This window comes from Sinocyclocheilus anshuiensis, unplaced genomic scaffold (genome assembly GCF_001515605.1).
Source record: "Sinocyclocheilus anshuiensis isolate Anshui unplaced genomic scaffold, SAMN03320099.WGS_v1.1 scaffold1501, whole genome shotgun sequence".
NCBI lineage: Eukaryota > Metazoa > Chordata > Actinopteri > Cypriniformes > Cyprinidae > Sinocyclocheilus > Sinocyclocheilus anshuiensis.
The window spans coordinates 32,002-44,811 of record NW_015544287.1 but is presented as its reverse complement, the minus strand read 5'-3'; the positions used below and the strand labels follow the sequence as shown (position 1 = coordinate 44,811).

Below are 12,810 nucleotides of genomic sequence, written 5' to 3'. Positions count from 1 at the left end.
TTAAAAAGTCTTTCCTTTAGGCACACACAGACATCAAGAACCAGCGTATGAATCTCAACAACGGTGACAAACAGCATATTCAGATAAACAGATCAACTCTGAACATCACAAAACAAGCTACTAAAAAGTCACATGAAAACAGCAAAGATAAAAGAAAATAGTAAGAATAAAATAAATTCCAAAGACAATTCTGCTCATAATTTATTCATGCTGCAATGCATGATGGGAGTCATGGATGAGTTTTGATTGGCTACAGCATGCTTTTTTGATGGTCACCGTTGTTGTGATTCTCACGCTGATTCTTGATGTCTGTGTGTCTAAATTTGATGCTTTTTTTTTTCTTTCAGTTTTTGATGAAAATAAGTTTTAAAATCATCTCTTTGATTATACAGAAAATGCCAGTGCTTAAATTGTTCACAGGGTTGAGACAATCAATAACAAAAGCCTACATCACTTTTTCAGGTCATTTCATGATGATTGTCAAAACATACTCAATGCCACATGGTCACCTTTCCTCTGGCTGTTATAATGCAGCCAAACAAAACTAACGTTATAAATTTAAGGGTCAAGAGCCCAACTAAAGTAAACACCGATCACTACAATGGTGACTTAAAAATTGTGATTTTCTCCTTTGGTGACTCTGCTTGTTAACATCAGGTGTCTTTAATCATGGTTAATCATCACTTAATTAATCCCCTAATTATCTCATTAACTTTAACACTGCTTCAGTGTTACTTTGACACTCTTCAGGGTTAATTTTAACACTCTTGAGTGTGGACTCAAATAAACTCCCCGGAGAGTTAATTTAACACTGGGCTTTTTGCTGTGTATATTTCAATGTCAGCAGGCAACTATTTTTACAGCTACAAGAGTGTGAACTGGGCCAAAATACAAAAAAAATGTAAACAGTTAATGTGATGGATATATTATTTAAAGATGTATGTATGTAATGACCGAATACTTATTTTAAAGTATACCTCCTGTAAATGATGTAAGTTTACAGTGACATTACAGTACCGTTACATTACATACAGTACATTTAAAGTAAGATGTGAATATTTTTTAGAAATAAAAAAATCCAGAAACTGCAAATTTTGAACTTTCTGTATTTGATTATTCTTTCTTACTTAAAAAGTCTTTCCTTTAGGCACACACAGACATCAAGAACCAGCGTATGAATCTCAACAACGGTGACAAACAGCATATTCAGATAAACAGATCAACTCTGAACATCACAAAACAAGCTACTAAAAAGTCACATGAAAACAGCAAAGATAAAAGAAAATAGTAAGAATAAAATAAATTCCAAAGACAATTCTGCTCATAATTTATTCATGCTGCAATGCATGATGGGAGTCATGGATGAGTTTTGATTGGCTACAGCATGCTTTTTTGATGGTCACCGTTGTTGTGATTCTCACGCTGATTCTTGATGTCTGTGTGTCTAAATTTAATGCTTTTTTTTTTCTTTCAGTTTTTGATGAAAATAAGTTTTAAAATCATCTCTTTGATTATACAGAAAATGCCAGTGCTTAAATTGTTCACAGGGTTGAGACAATCAATAACAAAAGCCTACATCACTTTTTCAGGTCATTTCATGATGATTGTCAAAACATACTCAATGCCACATGGTCACCTTTCCTCTGGCTGTTATAATGCAGCCAAACAAAACTAACGTTATAAATTTAAGGGTCAAGAGCCCAACTAAAGTAAACACCGATCACTACAATGGTGACTTAAAAATTGTGATTTTCTCCTTTGGTGACTCTGCTTGTTAACATCAGGTGTCTTTAATCATGGTTAATCATCACTTAATTAATCCCCTAATTATCTCATTAACTTTAACACTGCTTCAGTGTTACTTTGACACTCTTCAGGGTTAATTTTAACACTCTTGAGTGTGGACTCAAATAAACTCCCCGGAGAGTTAATTTAACACTGGGCTTTTTGCTGTGTATATTTCAATGTCAGCAGGCAACTATTTTTACAGCTACAAGAGTGTGAACTGGGCCAAAATACAAAAAAATGTAAACAGTTAATGTGATGGATATATTATTTAAAGATGTATGTATGTAATGACCGAATAGTTATTTTAAAGTATACCTCCTGTAAATGATGTAAGTTTACAGTGACATTACAGTACCGTTACATTACATACAGTACATTTAAAGTAAGATGTGAATATTTTTTAGAAATAAAAAAATCCAGAAACTGCAAATTTTAAACTTTCTGTATTTGATTATTCTTTCTTACCAAGTTCTTAAAAATTCCAGCCACAATCAATCACAATGTATATACAATTACAGATGATTAAGCATATAAATAGTCAATTTGTTGTTTTACACACATGCACACAGACTTTCATACACAACATTCATACAGTTTTGATGATCGTTTCTGTCCAGTCCGCTCGTTTTATTGTGTTCTTAATCACAGCTGTCGTCATTTTTTTGTCTGGCAGTGGCAGCAGGTATGCAATAAAATTTCAAATTGGAGCCTGTACTCTGTCGATTCTGGCACCCAACATCACAACAAGATGACATTTTAAGCTCCTTATGTAGCCGAATCTGTGCTGGTTTGAATTGGCCGCCTCCAGTTTTCCCTTTGTTTTGCCTCCAGCTAGCGCTGTGACGTCGGCACTAAAAGTCTATAATCTTAGCATAATATTTAGAATGGAATTGAATAATAATTATTCCAAACACAATTCATTGCAATTTCAGCTGAAAGCCTACAAACACGCACACATTCATATTAAAAGAAAGAAGGGGTTTCTGGTCGAGTTACAACCAATGAGATCCATGTGCTCACATATGAATTTGCTCATTTTTGTAGCTCCATGTACCAGAACTGCTGCTCAAAATCCTGTCAGCTGACTGATTTTCTCATTACATTACAGACAACATGAGGATGTGCTCCAAATACGTTATCAAGGACTGTATAGTTATAAATATGAGCAGCATTGAGAGACTGTTGAGACTTTACTGTGTTGTAGTGTATTAAAATAAATTTGTTTCTAGTAATTGATTTGGATTTTGTTGTTGTTCACTGTAAAGTCTGTGTTATATTGTAAACATTGTTAATAGCAGATGGGAATCTATAAAGACTAATCAGCAGCCTTTTTATTACACTTGGGGCCTATGTCATGGTTTTGATTGGTTTGATTTCTGTAACTTTTTGAAATAGGTAAGTTTGTATCTTATAGCCAGATTATTATTGCTTCTGACATTACTAAAGAAAATAACTGCATTCTGGACACTGTTCAAATATTACAATTAAAATGTTAAAATATTCCACTCGTTTAGGGGGAGCAAGTGGTGAGGAAGTTGACAGAGAGTCGTAAGTTTGATATGTTATAGAGAGCTGCTTTTATAGGCCCTGTCCCAAATGGCACACTTCATGTGCACTTATGGTGTTGCGGACGTCTGTTACGTCCATGAGACCGTAGGGTGTCCCATTCGTCATTTTAGCTTTCAGAAGAGTGCTCGCGAGCGCCCCCTTTGCACCGAGGCGAGCTCTGCGGCAGATTCATACCCCACAGACAAAGCGGCATTACGTCACAAAAGTGTGGACTCAGAGGTAGACCGCGAGGGTTTAGGGTGCGATTTGGGACAGGGCCAGTTAAACAACACTCAGAGTACACCTGTGAGAGAAATACATTCATGGGTTATAACTTTGAATAACGAAATTCAATATTAATGGAAGATTCTAAACACTTTATAATTTGTTTTGGACACTTTAACTCCTCCTTGTCAGGTGACACATAAAAGTGAAACTGTTACAGCAGGATGTGTTTTGTCGGATGAGGAAGTAAACGGCATTAAGAGAGAGTATCAGTGAGTATCACGATTTCACAATAATCTTGGACAATTAAAATGAATCCAGACTGGTTTAAAGTGAAGTAAAACAATACGCTGTATCAGATATTTTGAAAGTAGTTTAAATGACATTAGGAGATAAATAAGCACAGTCTTTGATTCCTGTCAATCTGATTCCAGCTTTACTTTCATTTTAACACAGTGCTTGTCTGAATTTGTTCTGCTGTTTGAGAATAATTTGATTCTGTGTAAATAATGTCAGGCCTGGACTGGCCATCAGGAGCACCGGCTGGCGGCTGATTTGGCCCGCTGGCCAGTTTTTTTTTTTTTTTCAATTAGGCTATTTATATTATTATTTTATATTATTGCCTACCTCGTGTAAAGTGATCATTGCCAAGTGCATCAGTTAGTCTCGACTTGCAGCGCTATGATTCTGTTCCGCGCTCCAGTCAAATGGTTTCGAACAGATCGAGTAATCAATAATGCGCGGGACTCGAGGAAGCGGCCAGAAGCAGCAGCGAAATGTAGCAAAATAATTGACCTGTTCAGGGCTTCAAGTGTAGGTCAGTTTCATCTGTAAATAGGCTACTGTATTTTTGTCTTCGTTAATTTAGTTAGGTATTAAACTGCTAGCAAATGTTTGCCTATCAGTAGCATCCCATTATTATCCTCAGTCAGAATACTGTATGTTAAAAGACATCATTATATCATTATTTCTGTAAAGCTGCATTAATACATTTAGCAGACAGATGTTCACGTTGATTTATAGTAAAGGAGGGAGCTAGAGAAGACAACACAAAAATATGAGTCATAATAATGCAATAACGTGTTCAGTATTTATTTTCTATAAACATGTTATACTAATTTTGACATTTAGGCACTTTAGAGAATTTATTGTAAAATATTTGTATGGAATATAGGTTTGTTAATCTTGGGTATTAAAGTGATTTTAAGATAAATAACAATAATAACACATTGTCCTAATGTAATACAATACATTTAGATTGTGTGCAAACAAATTTGAATGAGGTGGCTGTTTTGTAACAAGTTTGAGACAGTTCTGTTCATAACAGTAGAATAGCCAAAAACAATTGTACACACACACATAAACAGAAGGGAGAAAACGAGATGAAGAAACAGAAAAGGGAAGTGAAGTGAATGTGCTGTTCAAGAGAGAACCTTTAATTATTTTCCATGGCACCAGACAAGTATTTAGACATTTTTATGTGATGGCCATACAAATAATAGGGTTGTCTGTGGTTTCAAAATTTGTTGTGGGTGTATGGCCTGGATGAGTGTGAGATTTCCCGGCCTGAAGGGGTGTCCCAGTCCGGTCCTGATGTCAGGATGAAATAGTTTTTCATGTGTGCAGGTCATTACTGTGAGGCAAAGGTGGATTTGAGAAAATTAATTGCTGAGATGATTCATAACTCACTCTGTGGATCTGCATCTGCTTTTAGATGAAACCATGGCTTTCAGAATGAATCTCTCTGAAGAACATGAAACAAAGATAAAGACAGTCAAGAGGTGAGAGAACTTGAAATGTTTTACATTTTGTAACATTCATAAACAATAAATGCATACTACAATAATATTATCACTTATAGTCTGATTCAGGGGGTTGAATCAGATTTACCTGAACACAGCAATGTTTCTGTGAGGAAAAACCAACCAATGGATCTTTCATATCTCTGCAGAGAGGAAGACTCTTCTGTTGAGTCCAGGTGAGATATTATGAGTGTCATATGCACTGTAGCTGTGGTGCGTTATGGATATTGTATGGACTGTTGCTGCTGGATGCAGGAGTGTAAAACACTTGAGTAATTTTACTTGATTACTGTACTTAAGTATTATTTTGTGCAATTTAAAAAGACTACATGTACTTTTACTTAATTACAATTCTGAAGAATAAAAGAGTACTTTTTACTTCTTACAATTTTATTTCAACTTTAAAGTTAAAAGTAATTGAATTTTTATTTTATCTTATGCACATTAAATATGGAAAACAGAAGATGATTGTGTTACGCCCTCCCCCTTAATCTAGGGGTAAATAGGAAACGACGAACAATAAACAGTGGAGAGACTTTGAGGATCTCCAGCCATTCAACCCCAGAAATCACAAACAACCAAACTAATTTTTAAATGGCTTGACTGCCTTTTATTTTCAACTTAATCGGGGGTTAAAGAAGAACAATAATATAAAAACAAAATACAAACAAAAAAACATTACTTCGGGAGGAGGGCCCAAACAAAAGAAAACCAAAATACCTCTACCTAAAAGGAAGATAAACATTAACTTACATATACATAAATGAAAAGCAAAACAAAAACACAAATAACTTCCCTCACTCCCTAACTAAGCATTAAACAGAAGAAAAGATATGGGTACCCTCCACCCTACGTTACCCAAGAACCCTTAATTGAACATTAATAAAAAAATCATCAACTCAAGAAACACATTTTGACAAAACAACAAAGAGTATGGCATGGGCTTGGAGAGCGGAACAACCTCAAACGCCACAATATCTCTCTCACAATACGGGTGGATGAGCACAGATGATAACCATTAGCCTACCAGGCAAACACACACTGAAAGAGAGAAAGAGAGAGGAAAAAAGAGAGCAAAAATACAAATGCCAATAACACTCTTTGTATAAATAACAGAAACAAAATTAATGACATAACAGACATAACAATTGTTATTCCCTCAGTATTCATCGGAAGAACCCCCCCCCCCCCAAAAAAAACAACAACAACAACAACAACAGACTCCTCAAGTAAAAGAAATGAACATTAAAGGGAGTTTGAAACAGTAAAGGTGTTAGAAACAGTTTTTATTGCTGTTGTGTTTCAGTCTGTGTGAGAGTCAATCTCCTGAACCCAGCTGTGTGTCCATGAAGAGTGACCAGTCAATGAATCATCCAATTGGATTCAACTCAGGAGACTCATCTGCTGATCTGAGGTGCTGTTTAGTTTACAGTATAAGAAATATATATGATATTCATTAATTTACTGATGTGCATTAAATACATTAATACATATTTCCAAACATATGCAATATTTGTTCAACTACAGTCAAAAACATGAAGGATCAGAATCAAATACAGTAAAGAAGAACTTGGACTCCATTTTCAAGGTTGGTTTTGTGTGTGTATGTCTGTGTGTGTGTCCCTTTTGGGTAAAAGTATTAAGAAATCCTCTCTACAATAGTTACATTTACTTTCCCACTCACCTGATACATGTAAAGTAATATGTAGGCCACAACAAAGCTGATCAATGACTATGAAGGTAAAAGAGTAGCAAAACTCGAGAGCTTGTTGATTGTTGTTAATATTCTTATTTGTAATTTAAAAATTTAAACACACAGCTCTGATGTAAAAAGCAGAATCTCTCGATTTTCACACAGAGACAATAATCAAAACACCCATGTTTTGAATTCGAAGTTGCAGATTAATAATTACAAATGTGTAAAATGACATTCACACAAACAAAATGATAGACACAAATGTGTACGATATATTTACTTTTGCACTCTACTTCAGTTTCGCTGTACAACCACGTCAGCACTTACAACCTCTCAGATCTGGCAGCACAACTTCAAATTCTAGCACTTTGATTTTTGCTACTCCTTTCACGATATTCCTGTAGCAAAACTCACTTGTGCACTTGTACACGCAGATGCGAGAGAGCAGAACCGGGGGTGGGGCTGAGATGGGAATGAAGCCATTTTATTGGTCGATGCCTGACCAATAAAACTGGATGGTGTCTTTGCGTGATTATGTCACGCAACAGCGGCAGCCAGTGTCCTTTTATAATTCTGTGTTTTCCTCAGTTTCTTGTGTAAATAAATTACAAACACTGTAAAAAATGATACACTATATTTACTCAATAAAATTGTCAACAGATTACAAGCAATATTATTAATTATATTCAACACATAAGAATGAATTAGAATTCATCAAATGAGATGCTTACAAATTAACCATTCAAAATGAGTAAAATAGCACAGAAATTAAGTAAAATGTAAACAAAAATATTGATTTCAACGGACAAAAAAACCCCCAAAAAACCCCATTCAGGTAGGATTTCTTGTCCGTCTGAAGTTATGGCGGTTGCGGTTCTCTGAGAGTGAGGTGAGGAAGTGCTGTTCTCTGTAGTCTGTTGGGTCAGGTGGTCGCTGTCTTCCTGTTCCGCTGCTAGTCAGGCTGAATCTGGCTTGTCTTTCTTTTCCCACTTCCGATCCTCCTCCTTGCGTTGGAAGAACTCTTTCATCATCATTTTCATCAGTTCTTTTGTTCTTGTGTGGGTTCAGTTTGAGCTCGGTCAGCTTGGAATCTTTGTGAGTTTTTCCGTCGATTCCTTGGGCTGGTTGCTCCAGGGTGTGTTTGTCGTTTTCCCTTGGAGGTTCCGTTGGATTCCCATGAGTTTTTCCCTCTTGAGTTTCCAAATGAGCTTGGTTGATTCCATGATCTCTCCCATTGATTCTCATGAGGTCTGGATTGGTCCCATGACTTCTCCCAGTGACGTCCGGGTGAGTGTTGTCGTCCAAGCGGTCCATCCCAGCGGTTGTTACTCTGTTTAGGTCGGGTACCAGCGTGGGAGTCCCGTTCTCTGTTGGACAAGGGTGTGTTCCTCTCTTTGTGTGGCGGCCTGGCATGGTCTTGATGTTGGGCGCCCTCTAGAGCCAGACTTTGATAACACTTGCTGCACGTTGCATAAAACTTTCAAAAATGTCAATATTTGGGAGTAAGAGAAGAGCAGACATATAGATAAATCTGACGACGCAAGAGAGAACTCAATTCGGTCCGGTTTTCTGAGTGCAGACACTGAAGAATACACAAACAGAAAGCGCGTCGCATGAACGGAGAATTACGCACAAAATTATGTCGAATTGTCCGTTTTCCCAGTGACGTCCAGGTGAGTGTTGTCGTCCACGCGGTCCATCCGAGCGGTTGTTCCTCTGTTTAGGTCGGGTACCAACGTGGGAGTCCCGTTCTCTGTTGGACGAGGGTGTGTTCCACTCTTTATGTTGCGACTTGGCATGGTCTTGATGTTGGGTGCCCTCTAGAGCCAGCTTCTGACTTTGAGTGTTGAAGTCAAGAAGTGCTGTGGATTTGGTGCCCTTTTCTGAGGCCTTCTTTTGTTTGCCGTAGGCTTTATGCACCAAGTCTGTTGAGCACTCATTGTTCGCGGACATGCAAGGACGCCAAGATGGTGACTTACCCCAGGATGAAGGTTTCTCAGGAAGTGGTAATCAGTTTTTGTGTGAGCAGGCCAGGAAGCTGCGCACTTCAGGGCTGGATGTTGTTCGGAGCAAATAGAGTCTATCTTTGTCAGTGACATTGGGTCTCATTTCCAGATGGAAATCCACGTCTTGCAGATAAGCTTGGACATCCTGGCTACTTGCACACTTGGGGTGAATTTGCCAGTTGGTTAAAATCACGTACAGTAAGGTTTATTAAGTTTGCATCTGTCTGTTCTTTTCGATGGGAGGAGAGGAGAAGAGAGAAGGACGAAAAGTATAAAAGAGCGAAATGAGGTAGACAAAGTTAAAGTTCAGATGTAACTGGTTAAGTCACTTCGACATTTCAAACACTGCAAAACACACTGCATTTAAGACCACACAGTGCTACGTGCTAACCGCTAGCCTTCAATGCTACTAGCTTTGCATAGGATTCAATGTCAAAGCGTTACCTTCAGTTAGCTTGGCTCATGCTAGGCTAGTTGTTTACAAATAGCTCTAAAATGGCGCTGGCGAACTGCGCTTGCGCACTTGACAGTTACCCGGAAAAGGTTTCTTAGAACTTCTGGGTTACGGGTGTCACTATGGCAACGTACTTTGCAGTACGCTAGCATGCAGATTACACACAGTTTACGTGCTTCATGTGAAATGGCGGCGCATTTCACACTGAACAGCCAAAAAGCACTCTTTAGATTTAGATTCTTATCTTTATAGCGTTGAACACTCTCAACTCGTTCAGAGTGAGGTAAATTAATCTACAGATTTACTGCAATTAATACAATAACTGTTATCGAGATCTCGGCGGATCTCAGCACTTAGTCTATTTATACAGACAAAAACACATGTGGATTTAACCACAATTCTCCCATAAAATAACGTTTGGACACTTTCTGAGCACCGCGTCTCAAGTTCACTAGTTTTAGTGAATTAAATGGCCGCAAGCATTTAGCTAGCTACTCTAAGCTCGGTACCCGGGGAGATTTAATAGCATAGACGAATTTGGAAGTGGAACACGCACCAACAAATCGAACTATGAAGGCCTTTTGAAAGAAAGAAAAACGAGGAACACGCTCGCTTCTTTCTTGTGCACTTTTAGAGAGACTTATTTTGTCCCGGTGGACAATTCTTAAATGTTTTACTGCAGTTCAACTTTAATCAACAACTCGAGTTGCACATTCAAACATTCAACACGCTGGCATGCCACAATAAAGTATACAGTAACACAACAACTCTGTTTCTCTGTATCTAATCTATTTTTCCGGATAAAAATAGAAAAGATTCAACACAATAATGTCTTGTTTTTTTTTTTATTTTTAAGCCAAATCTGCCCGCTTTCGATGCTCCACCAATTATGTAGGAATTTAACTCTTTTATTTTAGCTCTTTTCAGAGGGGGAATCGAATCTGAAGATTCAAAATCAACCTGATTGAACGGATTCCAAATTTGATAGTTTACACTTTATCAACCGTTCATCCAGAGAGACGTTAACATCAGTATATCTTACCAATTTGAATATTTGTACTATCCCTGGCCAAAGGTTAATACATGCTTGTGATAATTTATAAGCTACGAGCTAGGAAGCCGGATCTGGGCAAAGTTTAACTTTAAATTCACGACACAAGACAATGATTCTTATAATGAAACAGGAATTTATTGGCTATCTAGATTACATTAAACTAAACCAATGCAAACACACATACACACAAACATACGGTTCACAGGATGAGGATTTTATCTTGCTCTTTTTCGATGTGGGTCTGCTGAAATTTTAAGCTGATAAGAGAGAAGACAGCACAGGTCTCAGGGAACACTGAGGATTTCTCAGCTCAGTAGACCTGCAGACACTAGAGCGGCTCAGCAGTGTTAGAGATGAAGTTAAAGGGACACCAACATTTTAGCAGGGGCTTCACTTTCAATTATCTGGATATCAAAACCGCCTGTCTAACAGAGCAGCTTTAATTGCTTTGACCTTGGTGGATCTCTCGGTTGTTTGCGGTGGGAAAGAGGAGGCACAGGGAGCTGTCGTTTGTCCCGTAATTTCCTAAATGTGTCAGAAACATTATCTTGACTTACATGAGACTTTTGCAGTCTAAGGTAACTTTGCATGTATTCTTAAGCAAAGTTATCGTTAACTAAAACTATTAAAAGCATTTTTGATAATTGAAATACATTGAAATAAAATGAGGTAAGTTACTAGTTCTTAGATCGCACCAAGAAAATCACAAAAGCAGAGATTTGTCTTATCTTTACTGTTTAGGATCAATTCAGCACCAGTTCAGCAAGAGATTAAAGCTTTGTTTGCTTACTTGCGTTTTGGTGACAGCTGAGCAGGGTTTCCCTTGTTGGCTCGTCTCAGGGAATTCCAGCGGCTCTGAATGGTTGTAGATCTGTCGTTTGGATGACGTCTTTGGGGAAGCTCTCGGGGAGAGTGAAGGTTTGCCTTGTGACGTAGGAGCTTCGGAAGTCAGTTGCCTTGGGTAAGGAGAGTGAGGCTTGCCTCGAAGGTCTTCTGAGAGTTTCTCTGCTTGGCTTTAGACTTTGAAGATTCCGGCAGTCACGAAGTTTCACGGAGTGTTTGGAGCTTTGAATGACCCGATCGCTTGATGGTGCAGCGTGTGAGCGCAAGTTGGAGCGCGGTTAACACAAAGGCGTAAAGGCATTGAATCCGTTCGGACATTGGGTTTTTGATCCAGCTGCATAAGTCCGTCCCATAGATCGTTATTCCAATCAGATATTGGCTGCCGATATTGGCTGATGCCCCGTAAGGTTCTTCTTCATGCATAAATTAACATGATGCTTCAATTTAACGGGCAAACTTATGAAAGTTTAGCTGAGTTAATTAACTGAAGGAGAGAGAAAAGAAGGCCTAACAGGTAGACGCAGAACTTAATTGCAAATGAAATTAGAATTTCAAATTAGAAATGGTATTTCCTGGTTAAAATTGAATGATGTTATCTTTAAAATTGATGAGAGCAAATAAAATTAATCAATAAGTACCTTGAAGCAGGGCAACCCAACCCTAATTAACTACAAATGAAATTAAAATGTCAGAGCAATATTTATAGTTAATGATTAGAATTTTAATGTTGTTGTCATTAAATTATGAGTAATTATATTTAAATTAATAAGTAGATATTGTTGCTATGTGAAAGCAGGAACTGTAATTAATTTATGAAATGAAATGAAAATTCCAAATCTGTAATTAATTAATTATGAAATTAAAATTTCAAATCCATAATTACTTAAATTCGTAATATCTACTGATGTCATTCATATTATAAGAGCAGTTATAGCTGAATTAATCCCAACGTATCATTACAGTAATGAGGACGAGAACCATAATTAGTCGCTAATAAAACCCAACAGCGTTTAAGCAAGGGAGAACCTTAAATAAACGTGATTAAAACCCAACTATGATTGTGTACACAAGGTTTATTACGTTTGCGTTTGCCAACGTTCCTTTTCACTGGGAGGAGAGGAGAAGAGAGAAGGATGAAAAGAGTACAAGAGAGAGAGATGAGGTGAAAGAACACACTAGTGTGAGAGTTCAGATACACACGCTTAGATCACATCAACACTGCCAAACATTGCATTCAAGACCACCAAAATGCTACGTGCTAACCGCTAGCCTTCAATGTTAATAGCTTTGCCTAGGCTTCAATGCAAACTCATTAGCTTCAGTTAGCTTAGCTCATGCTAGGGTTATTTGTTTACAAACAGCTCGAAATGGCGCTGGCGAACTGCGCTTGCGCA

At 37.6% G+C, this 12,810-nt stretch overlaps 1 protein-coding gene across 1 annotated transcript in view; it reads left to right on the top strand.

The window, feature by feature from the left end:
* Window positions 1-5,097: 5,097 nt before the first annotated feature.
* LOC107698032 (protein NLRC3-like) overlaps window positions 5,098-12,810 on the top strand; it is a gene marked incomplete at its 3' end in the record, with an annotated part of 39,240 nt that continues 31,527 nt past the window's right edge. The window contains exons 1-4 of the mRNA XM_016498949.1: window positions 5,098-5,342; window positions 5,423-5,539; window positions 6,670-6,777; window positions 6,891-6,951. Coding sequence (XP_016354435.1) covers window positions 5,284-5,342; window positions 5,423-5,539; window positions 6,670-6,777; window positions 6,891-6,951 — 345 coding nt within the window. The remainder of the gene's footprint in view (window positions 5,343-5,422; window positions 5,540-6,669; window positions 6,778-6,890; window positions 6,952-12,810) is intronic.